Source organism: Macaca nemestrina, chromosome 14, assembly GCF_043159975.1.
Source record: "Macaca nemestrina isolate mMacNem1 chromosome 14, mMacNem.hap1, whole genome shotgun sequence".
Classification (NCBI taxonomy): Eukaryota; Metazoa; Chordata; class Mammalia; order Primates; family Cercopithecidae; genus Macaca; species Macaca nemestrina.
Window position 1 is genome coordinate 82,173,073 of NC_092138.1, and position 19,923 is coordinate 82,192,995.

The 19,923-nt window shown below is 38.7% G+C and overlaps 1 protein-coding gene across 3 annotated transcripts in view; it reads left to right on the plus strand.

Annotated features, from left to right (window-relative positions):
- Positions 1–19,923, plus strand: part of LOC105481069 (zinc finger protein 483) — a 60,299-nt gene that overhangs the window by 16,038 nt on the left and 24,338 nt on the right. Inside the window, exon 6 of one of the 3 annotated variants that reach the window (XM_011740358.3) lies at positions 14,010–14,299. The exons of 1 other annotated variant lie outside the window; for it this stretch is intronic. In XM_011740358.3, the coding sequence (XP_011738660.1) occupies positions 14,010–14,029 (20 nt within the window). In that variant the 3' untranslated portion in view covers positions 14,030–14,299. Of the gene's footprint in view, positions 1–485; positions 12,552–14,009; positions 14,300–19,923 lie in introns of those variants that run through there. One more of the 3 variants, XM_011740356.3, reaches the window with a different exon arrangement.

The following is a 19,923-nucleotide window of genomic DNA, read 5'->3' on the forward strand; positions in this document are numbered from 1 at the left end:
CTTCCACCTCCTGGGTTCAAGCGATTCTCTTACCTCAGCCTCCCGAGTAGCTGGGACCACAGGCTCATGCCATCACACCTGGCTAATTTTTTGTATTTTTAGTAGAGATGGGGTTTCACCATGTTAGTCAGGATGGTCTTGATCTCCTGACCTTATTATCTGCCTGCCTCGGCCTCCCAAAGTGCTGAGATTACAGGCGTGAGCCACCACGCCCGTCCTGAACTTCTTAAAAAAATTCAAAATGAGGGCAAAAACTTGTATCTAACTGTAAAGCACAAACTTTTCATCTTTCTCAATATTTTTCTTAACCCATATGTTTACATTGTTTTCCTATATTGTCTTTTCCTTGTCTATTTTATAAAGCTCTTTTTGAGAACCATCGAAACTGTATTCCTTGTAGTTACTAATGTATTCTTATTTCAGACCCAAATACAACAGCTTCCTTTCTTGCAAACAGGAAATACTCTATTTCTTATTTCTTTTAGATGAATCGGCTTTAGATAAAATAATAGAAAGATGCCTCAGGGATGATGATTATGGCTTGATGGAAGAATTCCAGCAATACTGTGGCAGCTCAGAGGATGATCACGGTAATCAGGGAAATTCAAAAGGAACAGTCACACAAAACAAAACTCTTGGGAGTGGCAGTAGGGGTGAGGAATTTGACCCAGGTAAAAGCCCCTTTGGACATAATTTCAAAGAAACTTCAGACTTAATTAAACATCTGAAAGTCTACTTGAGGAAGAAATCTCGGAGGTATAATGAAAGCAAGAAACCCTTCAGTTTTCATTCAGACCTCGTTCTGAACCGCAAGGAGAAAACCACTGGAGAAAAGTCACGGAAATCTAATGACGGTGGGAAAGTCTTAAGTCATTCTTCAGCTCTTACTGAACATCAGAAACGTCAGAAGATTCATTTGGGGGATAGGTCCCAAAAATGCAGTAAGTGTGGGATAATCTTTATTAGAAGATCAACTCTTTCTAGGAGAAAAATCCCTATGTGTGAGAAATGTCGGAAAGATTCATGTCAAGAAGCAGCCTTAAATAAAGATGAGGGAAATGAGACTGGAGAAAAAACTCATAAATGTAGTAAGTGTGGAAAAGCCTTTGGCTATAGCGCCTCACTCACCAAACATCGGAGAATTCACACTGGAGAAAAACCCTATATGTGTAATGAATGTGGAAAAGCTTTTAGTGATAGTTCGTCGCTCACGCCACATCATAGAACTCACAGTGGAGAGAAACCCTTCAAATGTGATGATTGTGGGAAAGGTTTCACCCTAAGTGCTCACCTCATTAAACATCAGAGAATTCATACTGGAGAAAAACCTTATAAATGTAAAGACTGTGGGAGACCCTTCAGTGACAGTTCATCTCTTATTCAACATCAGCGAATTCATACCGGAGAAAAACCCTATACATGTAACAATTGTGGAAAATCCTTCAGTCATAGCTCATCCCTTTCCAAACATCAGAGAATTCATACTGGAGAGAAACCCTATAAATGTGGCGAATGTGGAAAAGCCTTTAGACAGAATTCATGCCTTACCCGGCATCAGAGAATTCACACTGGAGAAAAACCGTATTTGTGTAATGATTGCGGAATGACTTTTAGCCATTTTACATCTGTGATCTATCATCAAAGACTTCATTCAGGAGAAAAACCCTACAAATGTAACCAATGTGAGAAAGCCTTCCCAACTCATTCACTGCTTAGTCGTCATCAGAGAATTCATACTGGTGTAAAACCTTATAAATGTAAAGAATGTGGGAAGTCCTTCAGTCAGAGTTCATCTCTTAATGAGCACCACCGAATTCATACAGGAGAGAAACCCTATGAATGTAACTATTGTGGTGCAACCTTTAGTCGAAGCTCAATCCTTGTAGAACACCTGAAAATTCACACCGGAAGGAGAGAATATGAATGTAACGAATGTGAGAAGACATTTAAAAGTAATTCAGGCCTCATTAGACATCGGGGATTTCATGCCGCAGAGTAATCCTGGAACTACATTAAGATGGGGTGAATTGAATTCAAATTGTCAGTTACTGAAACCCTGGGATATAAACTTACAATATTGATCAGTAGCTGCAACTTTCATAAATTGGCAGGAAAAATATTCTTTTGCCCATCCCTCCTCTTTTCAAGGATGGCAACAGCTGGTAAACAGTAATTAGTTGGTAAAGTCACTGGAAAGGGAAGAATGCAAAATGATTCTGAGGCCAAACGAATTGGAAAAACTCTTTTCTTCAGGGGATTTCCCTCTGATTTCTTCCACTACCATGTAGTGTGATGGAAAGAGAACTTGACTGCAGTCAGATAACTCGGATTCTGTCCCAGTTTGCCAACTAACTTGCTGTATACACCTTGGACAAGTCATTTGACCTTTCAGAATTTTATTTTCTTCACCAGCAGAATGAAGGGATGGGACTAATTATTTTTGTCTTTTTTGGTTTTTTAGTTTTTGTTTTTTTTTATATTCCTGATAATCTCTGAAGCTGTGGACATAAGTTTTTTTTTTTATTATTTGTCATTACTTTCAAGTTTCTCTAGTGAAAAATACCACTATTCAGGATGCTGGACTTCTTTTTTTTTTTTTTTTTTTTTTTCCGCTTTTCTTTTTTGGGATGGTGTCTCACTATGTTGCCCATGCTGGTCTTGAACTCCTGGGCTCAAGTGATCCTTCCATCTCAGTTTCCTGAGTAGCTGACATTACGGGTACACTCCACCAAGCCTGGTTCCCAGGATGCTGGACTTCTAGCTTAGTGAGAATGCAGTATAGTTGTTGAAAACTTTGTACAGGAATCCCTGAAATGCTGTAACTAGGAATGGGCCAGTGAAACTCAAACAACTTTTCCTTGAGGGAGTATTTTAATTGGCCAAGGGAGCTCTTTTTCTTTTGGCATTGGCCAAGGGGACTGAGAAGCCAGAGAGCTTGCATGGGAGCCATCTCAGCCGTGAGAGTAACAGTCCTAGGAAAATAGATGGGGGCTGAGGCGAAGGAAGTGTGCTGAAAACAGCTGTTCTGGATGGATTTTGGTTTGCAAAAATTCTACTTTAAAACAATGTTGCCTGTAGCAAGTACATTTTTTTGCAACTGGAGTGTAAGCATTCTGTATGGCAACAGTTAAAAGCTGTTCTAACAATTTGTCTACTTGGGGTGTGTGTGTGTGTGTGTGTGTGTGTGTGTGTGTGTACATTGTTGCCGCTGTCTAAAATTAGGGCATTTCATACTAAAAACAATGCTTGTCTTAAAAAATTATAAGGGCTAACAACACTGGGCTTATATTTCTGTAAAGCACTCAGCTGGTCCTGGGTAGCAGCTGCCACCTTTTGATGGGGAATCTACTTTCTGACTTAGCTAGTTCTCTCATGTATGTAACCTGACTTTCCCACTGTAGGAATGTTCTGTTATAACCCCTACCATTTTGAGAATAGACACCCTAAAATCTAAAGAGACCCCATTGATAGCAAGTAAAGTTCAGGGAATGAATGTAGAATTGATACAGAAAAAATTTTCAGTTAAGTTTTCTTTCGTGACATTAGACCTCAGAGGAATGGAATATACGGGTATTGGTGGATTATTCCTTATAAATTTCATTGGTGGAGTCTGAATAATAATTTCCAACTGAAAAAGGAACTTAAGGCCCTGAATGAGTGAGGTTTTGGCTTCAGGTCATAGGGTTCTGGAGAAACCCCATGGACAATGGTCTAGAAATAAGTTCCTAAAGTTGAAATTGTAGGCAGCTCCTATAGAAAGAGAGCTAAACAAGAAAATTCTTGGTTTATGGAAGTAAAGCGATCCTTAATGCTGATCTTAGACTCAGGAACATTTACTGTGACTAATGTATGTAGGTGTGAAATGCTACCTCTGGGAGAAGGTTTTTTTTGCCTCCCCAACCCCAAGCCTGCAGTTTAAATATTGCCGTGTGATAAATTGGTCTGCATAGTTATTGCTCAGCGGACCAACCGATCACATGCTAGCCACGAAAGGAATGTTTATAATGAGAATCATTCATGATGGTTTTAAGTTTTTTTCTGAAAAGACAAAAAACTTGGTTTAAGTTTTGTTTTCTGAAAAATATAATTTATAGAAAGAGTTGAAGAAACATGCAAAAGACTTCAGAAAAGACTTGTTCCAGGATGATTACTCTTAGACTCCCTAACATTCATAACAATGTTTTATCCCAGTATCCATTGGGAATCTAGAGTATAAACATTTTTTTCAGTGAATTTACTGAGGTACAAATTACATATCATTAAAACCATATCAAGTGTACAATTCAGTGAATTTTAGTAAATTTGCTGAGTTGTGTAACCATTACCATAATCCATTTTTTAGAACATCATCCCAGTAAGATCCCTTATTCCAGTTTACAGTTAATCTCCCTTCCAACTTCTAATCCCAGGCACCCACTACTCAGTCTACTTTGTGTCTCTAGAGTTGTCTTTTTCTATACATTTTATGTTATATGTGATCTTTCCATATATTTTTATTAATGTGTTTTAAGTTCATCCATATTGTAAGATACTAGTACTTTATTCCTTTTTATCATAAATAATATTAGATTATGTGGATCCTTTGTACATTCACTAGTTGAAGAACATTTGAGGTTTTTCCAGTTTTTGCCTGTTAGGAATAATGCTGCTTTGAATATTGGTATGCAAGTGTTTTGAACATTAGCGTGCAAGCCTTTGTGTGGACATGTTTTCATTTTTCTTAGGCAGATGCCTGAGGGGAGTTGCTATGTCATATGGTAAATTTTTGTTTAACTTTGTTAGGAAACTGCCAAATTGTTTTCCCAAGTGACCGCATTACTTTACATTCTGACTAGTAACGTGTGAGGGTTCCCATTTCTCTACAATCTTGCCAGTCATTGTCTGTTTTTTAAAAATTATACCCATTCTAGTGTTTGAAATATTCCTTTGTGGTTTTAACTCTGATTTTCCAGATGACGAATAATGTCAAAGCATCTTTTATGTGCTCTTCAGCCATTCATGTATCTTAGTGTTTTATTGCCAGATTTTTTGTCCATTTAAAAATGGAGTTGCTGATATTGTGTTGTAATCCTTTTTATTCTGGATATAAGTCCTTTATCCAATATGAACTTTCTAAATACCATGTACTAGCTACAGAGGGCTGCCTCAAACTCTGTTGGATAATAATTTATCAAAGTCTTGATTTCAGTAGCTAAGTCTGTATAATTTCCTGCGGGACATTCACTCTGGCCCATCACCCAAATATTTAAATTCACTTTTGGATTAAGTCACATTATCAAAAGGCTTTAAATATCTTTTGATTCCTTATAGGATTGTTTTATTAAGAGCACTGTGACACATTTTACTTTAAAATGAAGTCCTTGCTTTAAATAATGTTTCCTCTTAATGAGCTTGTATAAATTTTTTTCATATCACAAGACAAGGCAAGGTTTTTGTCGATAAATTAACTTTATTTATTTTAGAATTACTTTTTAATGTAGTAAAATATACATAGCATAAAATTAACCATTTAAACACTTTTTGGTTATACAACTCAGTAGCATTTAGATAGGTTCACATTTTTTGCAGTCATCACCACTGTCCATCTCCAGAACTTTTTCATCATCCCAAACTGAAACTCTGTACTCCTTAAACAATAATGCCCCATTTTCTCCTCCTCAGGCTCCTGGTAACCACTGTTCTACTTCCTATCTATACAAATTTGTTCTAATTACTTGGCATGAATGGAATCATACAATATTTGCCCTTTTGTGTGTGGCTTATTCCACTTAGCATTATGTTTTCAAGGTTCTGCTGTGTCGTAACACGTATCAGAATTTAATTCCTTTTTAAGGCTGAATAATATTCCATTTAATTCCTTTTTAAGAGTGAATAATATTTCATTGTACTTGTATACCACATTTTGTTTATCCTTTTATCTGCCAGTGGACATTTAAGTTGTTTCCACCATTTTGGCTATCAAGAATAACATTGCTATAATCAGTGGTGCTTTCTGTTCTTTTAAGTATACACCTAGAAATGGAGTTGCTTTATCTTATGATGATTCTATGTTTAACTTCCTGAGGAAATGAAACTACACTATTCTAAATTCCCACCAGCTATGTGCAAGGGTTTTTTCAATATTCCTGCCCTTGCTAACACTTATTTTCTATTTCTTTTTCATAACAAACATCCTAATGGGTTTGAAGTGGTATCTTATTCTGGTTTTGTTTTGCATTTCCCTAGTGATTAGTGATGTTGACTGTCTTTTTATGTGCTTATTGACCATTTGTATCTCTTTGGAGAAATGTTGATTGAAGTCCTTTGCCCATTTTTTAATTGGTTTTGTTGCCATTGTTGTTTAGGTGTAGAAGTTCTTTGTATATCCAGAATATATAAAGAACTTTTCAGGTAAATGATTTGCAAATACTTTCTTCCATTCTGTGTGAGTTGCCTTTTCATTCTATTCTTAATGCCCTTTGAAAAAAGGTTTTAATTTTGGTGAAGTTTGATTTTTCTATTTTTTCTTTCGTTCCCTGTGCTTTCGTTGTCATGCCTGAGAAACCATTGCCAAATCCAATGTCATGAAGCTTTTCTCCTGTTCTAGGAGTTTTGTAGTTTCAGGTCTTATGTTTAAGTCTTTTAACCATTTTGATTTTTATGTATGGTGAAGGGCCCATCTTCATTCTTTTGCATGCGAATATCCAGTTTTCCCAGCCCCATCTGTTGAAGAGACTATCCTTTCCGTATCATGCATTCTTTGCACTCTCGTCAAAGATCATTTGACCATATACATGCATGTTTATTTCTGACTGTCTACTCTGTTCCTTTGGTCTGTATGTTTGTCTTTATGCCAGTACCACGCTATTTTGATTACTCCAGTAATGTTTTGTAATCAGGATTACACTGTTTTCCTGTAGTATGTTTTTGAAATGAGGAAGTGTGAGGCCTCCAGCTTTGTTCTTTCCCAGATTGTTTTGGCTATTCAGGGGTCCTTAAGATTTCAAATGAATTTTAGGATGGTTGGTTGGTTTCTGTGGAAAACGGCATGGAGATTGGGCTTGCATTGAATTTGTAGATCTGTTGGGTAATGTGGACATATTAATATGAAACATTACAGTCTGTAAACCCAAGGTGTCTTTCCATGTATTTGTGCTATCTTTAATTTTTTCAGCAATGTGTTATAGTTGTCATTGTACAAGACTTTTGCCTCCTTGGTCAAGTTTATTCTTGAGTATTTTATTGTTTTTGATGCTGTTGTAAATGGGTCTTTGTTAGTAAAGCATAACTGAGTTTTGAGTGTTGATTTTGTATCTTGCAACTTTGCTGAATTTGTTTATTAGTCATAACAGTTTCTTGTGAAATTTTTGGGATTTTTAAATATAAGATTATGGCATCTGCAAATAGATAATTTTTCCTTCTTCCCAATTTGAATGGCTTTAACTTGCCAATTGCTCTGGCTAGGACTTCCATTACTGTGTTGAATAGAAGCAGCACTAGCAGGCATCTGTGCCTTTTCCTGAGATGCTTTCAATTTTGTATCATTCCATATGACGTTAGCTGTGGTTTTTTCATATTTGACCTTTATTATGTTAAGGTAATTTCCTTTTATTGATAAATTCTTGTTTGAAGGACAGTTTTGCTGGATATAGAATTCTCAGTTGACAGTTTTGTTTTGTTTTGTTTTTTCTTTCTGCGCTGAGTATAACGACACCACAGCCTTCTAGCTTCCAAGGTTTCTGATGAGCAATCAGCAGTCTCACTGAGGATCCCTTTTATGTGATGATTTGCTTATCTCTTGCCACTTTTGAGATTCTCCTTTTCTCTTTGGATTTCAACAGCTTGATTATAACTTGTCTTGGTGTCTCTGGGGGGTGAGGGTAGGAGTCAGTTGCAGTGCTTGCTGCCATAATTCAGAACCTGCACCACAAAGACCTTTCCAGTTCTGTAGAGTGGTTTATTGCTTTATTAGTGCAATAGAGAGTCACTGGAGGTTCTCTGTGTGTGTGAGTATATGAATAAATATTTAATTTTGTTTTGCTCTTGTTTTCACCTCAGAATAGTTTTATCAGATGTGGAATTTCTTGATCATTGGGGAGAAATATCTTGCGATTCTGAAAAGCACACCGTCAAAATGCTTTTCATAAAATGTAGCACATATTAGGGTTTCTCCCTTGTGTGGAAATGTTAGTGCCTATAGAGGTCTGAACTGAGAAAACTTCTCTCAAGCCAGAACACATGTGAGGTTCCTCTGCTGAATGAATCCTTTGGTGCTCAGTAAGTTGCGACTTCCAAGCAAAGTGTTTTTCACCCTGAGAAATTGGTGAGATACCTCTCTTGGAGTCTTTTTTATGAAGTCTGATGTAGAGAGGTTCTTCCAGGTTGGAGTTCTTAGGTCTCTCTCCCTTTTAGATTATCAGAGCAGGTCTGATCATCTACAAGCTTTGCTAAACCTACCTGTAGCTTTTCTGGGGGGGTGGTGGCGGTGGTGGTGGTGGTGGCCGCAGTGTTCTGCATTGATTTTCTAAATGTTTGTGGTTCTTTTGTAAAGTGGACCCTTGCCTTCTAAGTTAATGGTGAATGATACATATTCCCTTCATTTTTCTGCTTTGAAGCTTCAGTCTTCTTCATTTTCTCTTCTGATCTGTCAACACAGTCAGAACTTTCACTTAGCTCTTTGAGCATCTTTAAGGCAGTTGGTTTAAAGTCTGTCTAGCAAGTCAATGTTTGGTCTTCCTCGTGTCCATTTTTTGTTGGTTTATTTTGTGCCTTTGAATGGTCCATACTTTCTTGTTTCTTTGTATGCATTGTGATTGTTTTTGTTGACAGCTAGACATTTGAATCTTATAATGTGGCAGCTCTGGAAAACAGATTATTCCTTTTCCCCCAGGGTTTATTTTTTTATTTGTGTGTGTGTGTGTGTATTGTGTGTTTTTTGTTTTCATTTTTGTTTTATTGTCATAGACTGTCTCTGCTAGGGATCAGCCTGTGTTGAATGCCTGAAGTTTTCTCAGTTCTTTTCAGAGCCTGTGTTTTCCCCTGGGCAGGGGCAATGGCTTTCTAAATTCTCCTAGATACACAGTTTTTTGAATGTCCAGAAAAACAGGTGTCATCCCTTTTTTCTCCTGGAAGCCACTTTAGCCAGTTGGGGGTTGGGAGAATGGTAGCTTGCTTCTGTGTCTGCTCTTCCTCTGTGATCAGAAGTAGATATCTGCAATCAGAACCCTGATATTTGGAGGAAGTGGCTTTTATTGTCCACCCTGGCGGCAGCAAGCTGAACCAGAAATGTGGGATTGTGTCTCCACAGCTGCCTTCCATGGAGTGGGTGGGGGATGGGTAGCTGCTACTTCACTGAAGGGTGAAATCCACCAATGTTAACTGCAATTTACCAGTCAGGATTTCCCGTAGAAGCTACAAGTGTTCAGATGGACTCAACGTGCTCCCAAAATAATCACTTTAGGAACTTTCTGCCGATGTAATTGTTATCTAGGTGGAGAGGTGGATTCCTGGGCCACTCTCTCCATGTTTTTGATTTTTCCTACTTTCTTGAAGATTTCTTCAACTTTATCTTCCAGCTCTACTATTAAATGTTGTGAATGTTTTATCTCTGCTGTCATATTTTTATTTCCAAGTGCATTATGTGATTCTCTGTTCCTTTTTTCTAATTGGTTTTGTTTCATAGGTGAAGTATTTTTTCTCTGAGCATGTTAATTATAGTGTGTTTCTGTGTTATTCTGCTCCCTGCATTATCGCTGTTTCCTTTGAGTTGTTTTTACCTGTTTTCTGTCTCTCACATTGGAGGCTTTCCTGAAGCCTCTGGTGATCTTTGACTATTTATATTTAAGAGCAGGGCTCTACAAGCTGATTGGAAGGTGTTTTAGGTACTTCAACACCATCCAGCAGTAATATAATGGGAGCCACATACGTAATTTCAAATTTTGTAGTAGCCACTTTTAGAAAATAAAACAGGTAAAATTAAAAATGTATTTTACTTCACCCAGTATATCCATAATATTTCATCATGTAATCAATGTAAAAAATTATTGAGACATATTATTTTTTGCACTATTTTTGAAATCTGGTATGTAATATGTCACAGCACGTCTTAATCTACACACAAAATTTTCATTTGTAATACTTAACTCACATTTAGATTTATAAAACAGAGTTGATAAGTAGATTCATATAGTTCTTCTAAACATATTTTGTTGTTCTAAATATGCTTAATTCCAATAACTGAATCAAGTATCCAATTTTTTTTTTTTTTTTTCCGAGATGGAGTCTCACTTTGTCACCCAGGCTGGGGTGCAGTGGCGCGATCTCGGCTCACTGCAACCTCTGCCTCCTGGGTTCCAGCGATTCTCCTGCCTCAGCCTCCCCAGTAGCTGAGATTACAGGTGCATGCTGCCACGCCTGGCTAAGTTTTTTTATTTTAGTAGAAATGAAGTTTCACCATGTTGCCCAGGCTGTTTTCCAACTCCTAAGCTCAGGCAGTCTGCCTGTCTCGGCCTCCCAAAGTGTCGGGATTTCAGGTCTGAGCCACTGCACACAGCCCCAATTTTTTTTTTATATTTGCATCCACATTAATAAAACATCTTTTATTAGAAAAATTCATTTAATATCTAGGCAAATGTATATCACTTTCAAAACTGTTTTTAAGCAAATTCAGTATCAATTCAGTTTATTAGCATCAAATTTGATGAGGCATTGTATAAATGGAAACAAAACAGTTTATCAGTACAACATACCGTTCTTCAGATTTTGCTTATTGCAGCCATTTATTTTACATTTAAAATTTTCTGCATATTGACTCATTTGAAAAATATGTGAGTTATTCTGTTTTATTTGTGTTATGAAATGTTTCTATTGTAAATAAATTCTTTTACCTGTCTAGCCAGGTCACAAGTTTTTCCAGTTTTAGGAGCTTCAAATTTAGCTTGTTCATATGCAGCGTGATATTAGGGAGAAAATGTGAATCACCGTGCTTTTTGTCTTTGATTGAATATTTGGTAAGCATTTCTTTTGTTTAAAGGAAACCTTGAATTGGATTTTCTAGTACAGGAAATCCTTATAAAATTCTTTTGTAAGTCATCCAAGTAATATTGGTAAGTAAATGAGATCATTGGTTACTTTTTTTTTTCCCCAGAAGTTTCATAAACTGTCAACATTCTATAGCTTTTGTGCGTATGTACTGAAGAATTATAACACCTGTATCCATGACTCGTTTCTTGGAGTCTGCTTCAGAAAACTGAACACAAATATTTTCAATGTGTATCATGCAATAGAATAAAGCAATGAGGGAAAACTTACCCTCTTGCTTTAAAATTCCAACACGGATGGTCTTTTGACTTAACATAGCTGGAGTCCCATCCTCGTGATGGAAACTAACTTTTCTGTCTCTAACTGAAATTCTTTGACAGATGGAAGATTGTCAAAAATATCTGCCATGAGTTTGAGCCTTTAGGCAATGAATTCACATTTCATTGCCTTTACATGAATCGACATTGTGAATTTGGAGGTTCTTTGAGACAGAATATGCCCAGAGTTTTCTTTGGGCAGGGTCTTATATCAAACAGTTCATCTACGGCTAAAGAAAAATACTTGAAATTTTTCAAATTTTGAATTAATTGGTCTTTATTAAAAATATATTCTATAAGCAAAAATATATTTTGTTCATGTATATCCAAGAGCAAAATTGTTTAATGGTTTCATTGAGATTTTCAATTTTTGTGAATGTCTTTTAAGGTCTTTCCCTCATAATTTTCTAAATACGATAAAGTGATAATTTGTTCATCTCTCCATCTAAGGTTCTTCTTTGTATATGCATGTGTAAGAAGCTATTTTATAGCTTGCCAGGTTTACAAACTCAGATCCTTTTAAAAGCTGTTTAAATTGTTTCATTAGAAATTTAACTCAGTTCATATGACTAATTTTGTGTATTCTTTTTTGACCTAAACTCACCAAATGGTTGCTAAAAATTACATATCTTAAATATTGTCTTAAGTATTATCTACTATATATCTTTAACACTTCTGAATAAAACAGACAGCTTTTCCATTTTGCTCTGCTGCAGTAAATTGCAATTGCCATTCATCATTAAATGTGCACTATACTGTCTTCTAGTCGTCTTGACTATGCCAGTTGTAGTACCAGCTTCTGTATCTGCACTGAATTCTGCCTCAGTAATATGCCTTTGTTTAAAATTTAAATATTTTTTCATATTTTTTAACCTAGAAAATAATTATAATGAAAATGTTAAGTATCTCATTTTAGGATTTCGATTTACATAGGTATCACTGTAACTTGTGCTGTTTGCATAGGTATACTCTATCTTGTGCTATCTGCATAAAATATCCAAGTAAACACATTGTGATATTACATGCGTGCATAGAAAAAAAAATCATCTAACTCAATCTATTAATACTGTCTAGATTGGTGACGTGTTTACGTGTAACACTAGTGATAATGCACGTTCCTGTACAAGCATTATAGTACAACAGTGTCCTATGCGATGCAGTGGTTAAAGTGAATTGTAGTTCTATCAAAATAAAGATACATTTAGTGGAAACGTATTTGACTCTGCTTCTGTTTTTAAAATTGTGAAATGTGGCACTGTGTGCATTTCCATTTCTCACTAGCCTCAAGTGACTACCGTATTGAGTTGCAGTAAGCAGTCCTAGCCTCAGATAACCCAACAAATCGGAGTAGCTTAACTGAATGAAAGTTTATTCCCCAGGGGTCTTTCCAGTGTTTTGTTGCTTTCCCATAGTTTGTAGCCATGGTGTGTGGAGCACATGATTTCCAATGTCCCAGAGGCAGGGAAAGGAAAAACTGGAGCATTGTGCAGTGTTTTTAAGCACTAGCCTAGAAACAGCTGAGAACCATGGGTTTCAAACTAGGTGCCAGGGTTTCCCATGCCACTGTAGAGATCTCACACGGGCTTCCCAAGATATTTTAAAATATTGAGATTATCACAACTACAACTATTGACATCACAAACTACTACTATTAGGTTATTTGGAACTAACTACTGAGCAAATGGAATTGGTAGTTAACGGGTTTGTTTGTTTGTTTGCCTGGGAGCATTGTGGAAAGATGGCCCTGGTACTACGGACGCTGTAACTAAGAAAGTTTGTGAACCTCTGTCTTAGAAGTCACTTCTACTCTTCTGTTGCCCAGAGATCAATCATATAACCCTAACCTAACTTAAAGACAGACTTGAAATACAGCTTTTCCCTCGTTGTGGTGAGCACATAGATTATTTCTACCACAGTCTTTCCTTTTGGTCACCAATCTCTTCCCACACATAATGCATACAGTATCCCCCTTATCCATGGGGGATATGGTCCAAGACCCCGAGTGGATGTCTGCAACCTCAGATAGTACCAAACCCTGTATGTAGTATGTTTTGTCAGTCTGATAACTGAGAAGGCTACTAAGTAACTAACAGGCAGGTAGTGTAGATGACATGGATATGCTGGACAAAGGGATAATTTGTGCCCTAGGAGGCATGGAGCAGGATGGCAAGAGGTTTCATCGAGCTACTCAGAATACACAATGTAAAACTTATGAATTGTTTATTTCTGGAATTTTCTATTTAATATTTTGGGGCCAAGATTGATTGAGGGTAACTGAAACCACGGAAAGTGAAACTTTGAATAAGGGGAGACCACTGTATTTTACCCAAGGGAGACAATCTGAAGTCTAATCTGCTCAGGGTTTACAACTAACGTCCAGAGTCTTTGAGTTAGAAACTTTGAGTGTCACGTACTTTTTGCCTTTGGGACCCTAAATGTCAGTGTCTGTTAATTTTTCTTTGAGAAGTGTAATTTCTCCAGAGGCTGCTCTATAATTTCCCCAGAGAAGGATGTCCCAGTCAGCATGGGGGATATAAGCCTGGCTACCATTACTGGAGAGCAGGCAGAGGCACACTGCATGGTGGGATAGGAGCTGGAGTTCATCCCCTTTTATTCAAACTTCCACTTAGTATCCTGTTTTTAGTCTTCTATCTTATTTCTGTCCTCCTCCAGGCCCAGGGTACCCAAGTTAATAGCCTATCAAGTTCTATTTGGTAAAAGATAATGCCTCTCATTTCCTGTGGCAATTGTGATGAATTGATAATCACCTGGCAAAATAAGGTAAGAGTGGCAACTTGAGCTCAAACTGTTCTATGCACATTTTCAAACTCTTTTTAGCCTCTGATTTCCTCCCTACTTCCAGAAAACCTGATGCCTCTACCTCCTAAATCTTTCCAGATTCCATTAGTACCCCCATCAGAAGGCAGTTGTGCTATATTCTACTGTGCTCTGTTAATAAAATTTTTCCTCTAAACAATATGTGTATTGTTCTCACACTGCTATAAAGAACTACCTGAGACTGGGTAATTTATGAAGAAAAGAGGCTTAATTGACTCACAGTTCTGCAGGCTATACAGGAAGCATGGCTGGGAGGCCTCAGGAAATTTATGGCAGAAGGGCAAAGGGGAAGCAAGCACATCTTCACATGGCAGCAAGGGAGTGCAAAAAGGGGGAAGTACTACACACTTTTAAACAGCCAGATCTCATGAGAACTCACTAGCATGAGAACAACAGGAGGGAAATCTGCCACCATGATCCCATCACCTCCCACCAGGTCCCTCTCCTAACATTGTGGATTATAGTTCAACAGCAGATTTGGGTGGGAACACAGAGCCAAACTATATCATTCCACCCCAGCCCCTCCCAAATCTCATGTACTTTCTCACATTTCAAAGCCAATCATGCCTTCCCAACAGTCCCTTAAAGTCTTAACTCATTCTAGCATTAACTCAAAAGTCCAAGTCCAAAGTCTCTTCTGATACAAGGCAAGTCCCTTCTGCTTCTGCCTATGAGCCTGTAAAATCACAAGTCAAAAGCAAGTTCGTTACTTCCAAGATAGAACAGGGGTACAGACATTAGGTAGATGCTCCCATTCCAAGGGGGAGAGATTGACCAAGACAAGGGGGCTACAGGCCCCATGCAAGTCCAAAACCCAGCGGGGCAGTCATTAAATCTTATAGCTCCATAATAATGTTTGACTCCATGTCTCACATCCAGGGCATGCTGATGCAAGGGGTGGGCTTCCAAGGTCTTGGGCACCTCCACCCCTGTTACTCTGCAGGGTACAGCTCCCATGGCTGCTCTCAAGGGCTGTTGTTGAGTGCCTGTGACTTTTCCATGTGCATGGCACAAGTTGTTGGTGAATCTACCATTCTGGGTTATGGAGGATGGTGGCCATCTTCTCATGGCTCCACTGTGTGGGGGCTTCATCCCCACATTATCTCTCTGCACCACCCTAGTAGAGGTTTTCCACAAAGGCTGTGCTCCTGCAGCAGACTTCTGCCTGGACATCCAGGCATTTCCATACATTCTCTGAAATCTAGGCAGAGGCTCTCAAACCTCAACTCTTGTCTTCTGTGCACCTACAGGCCCAGCACCACATGGAAGTTTCCAAGGTTTAGGGCTTCTATCCTCTGAAGCAATGGTCCAAGCTATACCTTCGCCTGTGTTAGCCATGCCTGGAGCTGGAGAAGCCACAATGCATGGTTCCATGTCCTGATGCTGCACAGAGCAGTGTGGCCCTGGGCCTGGCCTGTGAAACCGTTTTTGTCTCCTAGGCCTCCAGGCTTTTGAAAGGGCTGCCGCAAAGATCTCTGAAATGCCCTGGAAGCATTTTCCCCATTGTCTTGGCTATTAACATTTGGCTCCTCATGCAAATTTCTGCAGCCTTCTTGAATTCCTCCCCAGAAAATGGGTTTTTCTTTTCTACCACATGGCCAGGCTGTACATTTTCCAAACTTCTATGCTCTGCTTTCTTTTTAAATATAAGTTCCAATTTCAGACCATCTCTTTTGAATGCATATAGGCATTCGAATGCATATGAGCATTAGAAGCAGCCAGGCCATGTCCTGAATACTCTGCTGCTTAGAAATTTCTTCTGCCATGTACCCTAAATCATCTCTCTCAAGTTCAAAGTTCTACAGACCCCTAAAGCAGAGCACAATGCCACCAGTCTCTGCTGAAGCATAGCAAGTGACCTTTACTCCAGTTCCCAATAAGTTTCTCATCTCCCTCTGAGACTTCCTTAGCATGGACTTTATATTACTATCAGCATTTTGTTAACAACCATTCAACAAGTCTTTAAGACATTCCAAACTTTCCCTCATCTTCTTGTCTCCTTCTGAACCCTCCAAATTGTTCCAACCTCTGCCCATTACCCAGTTCCAAAGTTGCTTCTACATTTCCAGGCATCTTTATAGCAATGCCTCACCAATCTTCTGTATTAGCCTATTCCCACACTGTTTTAAGGAACCACCTGAGACTTGGTAATTTATAACTGAAAGAGGTTTAATTGACTTACAGTTCCACAGGCTGTACAGGAGGCATGGCTGGGGAGGCCTCAGGAAGCTTACAATCATGGCAGAAGAGTGAAGGGGAAGCAAGCATATCTTCATGTCGTAGGAGACAGCACAAAAGGGGAAGTGCTACACACTTTTAAACAACCAGATCTCATGAGAAATCACTATCATGAGAACAGCAAGAGGGAAATCCGCCAGCATGATCCAATCACCTCCCACCAGGTCCCTCCCCAACACTGGGGATTACAATTTAACATCAGATTTGGGTGGTGACACAGAGCCAAACCTTATCAGTGTCTTTATATGTTATTGTTTAGGGTTACATATGTCCCTTTTTTTTTTTTTTAACAGCTTTACTGAGATATAATTCAGATACCATACAATTCACCTCTTCAAAGTATACAATTCAATGGTTTTTAGTATAGTTGCAAAGCTGTACAACCATCACCACTAAATAATTCAAGAACAATTTCACCACCCCAAAATAGAAACTTCATACCTATTAGCCATCACTAGCCTCCCTCCAGTCCTGGAGAAGCACTAATCTACTTTCTATCTCTATAAATTTGCCTGCTCTGGACATTTCATGTAAATACAATATGTGGCCTTTTATGTCTGGCTTCTTTCACTTAGCTAACTGAACTTTTAATGAAGTAACTCATTGCCAGAAGAAAAATGTTTCATCCAGCATGTGGTAGTCTACGGTTCAGGGAATATTTTGACAATATTTTCAAGGTCTATTAACATCATAGCAGGTATCATCAGTACTTAAGTCTTCTTGGCTTAGACTAGGATGGAATAATATTCTATGGTATGAATAGATCACATTTTGTTTGTTTGATGGACATACGGGTTGTTCCTTCTTTTGGCTGTTATGGATAATGGTGCTATGAACATTTACATAAACGTTTTTGTGTGGATGTATATTGTTGGTTCTCGTGGGTATATACCTATGAGTGAAATTGCTGGTCCATATGGTAACTTTAGCTTAACATTTTGAGGAACTGCCAAACTGCTTTGCAAAGTGAGTGTACTATTTTACATTCCCATCAGTAATGTGTGAGTAAATCAGGTAAAAAAAAAAAACAAAACAATTTTTCACTTCTGCCATTAATCATTATTGTCTATCTTTTTTATTACAGCCACCTTGCTGGTGCCTATAGATTTGACTTAAAATGGAGTTTGTATTCCAGTTTCTTATGCTCTTTGTCATTTTGGGTGATTTTCCAGAGAACAGGACAGAGTTTTTACCAGAAGTTGGTAATCCTATAGATCTTGTTTAACTTTTTAAATTTGGCTAATAATATGTTGTCAATGGTGATATCCTGCCTGGTTCTTCATCTTGGAGCATTTATGGGATGTTGACTGTCACCTTACTATCAAGATTTCACTGAAAAAAAATTAAATACCTGGGACATGCACAAGTTAACAAAACATAGACTCAAAATGCCTGAAGCAATAGTCTATGACATGCTGGCAGAAATAATTTTTTTTTTTCTGGCAGTGAGTTGTATAATAAAAAGTTCAATTAGCTACCTGGCAGCAGTTCTAAAGTATGCTGTAAGCATCAGGCTAAAACATTGTGTGAAGTGTTTTAAATGATTTCATCTGGAATCCTGTATTAGAAAGAGCACTGTTTTCTGGCTGGGCACAGTGGCTCATGCCTCTAATCCCAGTACTTTGGGAGGCAAAGGTGGGCGAATCATTTGCAGTCAGGAGTTCGAGACCAGCTTGGCCAACATGGTGAGACCTCGTCTCTACTAAAAATACAAAAATTAGCCAGACGTGGTGGCATACGCCTGTAATCCCAGCTACTCAGGAGGCTGAGGTAGGAGAATCACTTGAACCCAGGAGGCAGATGTTGCAGTGACTCAAGATCATGCCACTGCACTCTAGCCTGGGTGACAGAGTGAGACTTTGTCTCAAAAAAAAAAAGCACTGGCCGGGCGCGGTGGCTCAAGCCTGTAATCCCAGCACTTTGGGAGGCCGAGACGGGCGGATCACGAGGTCAGGAGTTCGAGACCATCCTGGCTAACACGGTGAAACCCCGTCTCTACTAAAAAATACAAAAAACTAGCCGGGCGAGGTGGCGGGCGCCTGTAGTCCCGGCTACTCGGGAGGCTGAGGCAGGAGAATGGCGTAAAAACCCGGGAGGCAGAGCTTGCAGTGAGCTGAGATCCGGCCACTGCACTCCAGCCTGGGCGACACAGCGAGACTCCGTCTCAAAAAAAAAAAAAAAAAAAAAAAAGCACTGTTTTCTTTAGTATTTTATTCCAAAAATTCATAAATTAATTGTGCATAGATTGAGAGTCAGGTGTACTTAAAAGCTTTCCAAAACTCTAACAGTAACTAATTAAAAAATGTAATATGAACAATCCTGTTAACATTAGTGGCAAAAGAAGAAAACAGAAAGATCATTTTAACAAGTGAGTCTAGCTATGGAACTAAGTATCTATACATAGAAAACATGTATTAGTCAATTCTCAGGCTGCTAATAAAGACATACCTAAGACTGGGTAATTTATAAAGAAAAAGAGGTTGGCTGGGTGTGGTGGCTCATGCCCGTAATCCCAGCACTTTGGGAGGCTGAGGTGGGCAGATCACCTGAGGGCAAGAGTTAGAGATCAGCCTGACTAACCTGGTGAAACCCTGTCTCTACTAAAAATATAGTTAGCTGGGCATGGTGGTGCATGCCTGTAATCCGAGCTACTTGGGAGGCTGAGGCAGGAGAATCGCTTGAACCCAAGGGGCGGAGGTTGCAGTGAGCTGAGATCATGCCATTGCGATCCAGCCTGAGCAACAAGAGTGGAACTCGGTCTTAAGAAAAAAGAAAAACAGGTTTAATGGACTCACAGTTCCACAATGCTGGAGAAGTCTCACAATCATGGTGGAAGATGAAGGAGGAGCAAAGGCATGTCTTACATGGCAGCAAGCAAGAGAGAGTGTGCAGGGGAACTGCCCTTTATAAAACTATTGGATCTTGTGAGAATTATTCACTGTCAGTAGAACAGCATGGGAAAAACCCACCCCCATGATTCAATTACCTTTCACCGGGTCCCTCTCATGACACGTGGGGATTATGGGAGCTACAATTCAAGATGAGATTTGGGTGGGGACACAAGCCAAACCATATCAATGCATATTAAAGATGTATTTCACATCAATGAAGAAAAGATTGGTCATTGTTGGGAGTAAGTAAAGATGGGTACCTATCTTATTATTGGGACCAAAATAAATTCCAGAAAGAGATGTAGAAGGGAGTAGGAGCGCCATGAAGATCTGTGTATGTCTTGCCTCCTTTCAAGTTGGAAAAGCATATTACTGCCTGCTTGGAAGCCTTTCTCACAAAGTACCTTGTACCTTGTGGCTGTGGGTCCTCCAGACTTTGGCCTTACTTTGGCTGTTTATTGTACTTCTTTCTCCCTTGGACTAAGCCAGGAGTCCACAGCAGTTTGGTGGCAAGCAAGTGCCTGTCTTTTACAGGACACACATATATATATATATATTTATAAATCAACTTTATTGATTTACCTCAGAAGATACATTTTAAAAGTACCATGTTATGAGTT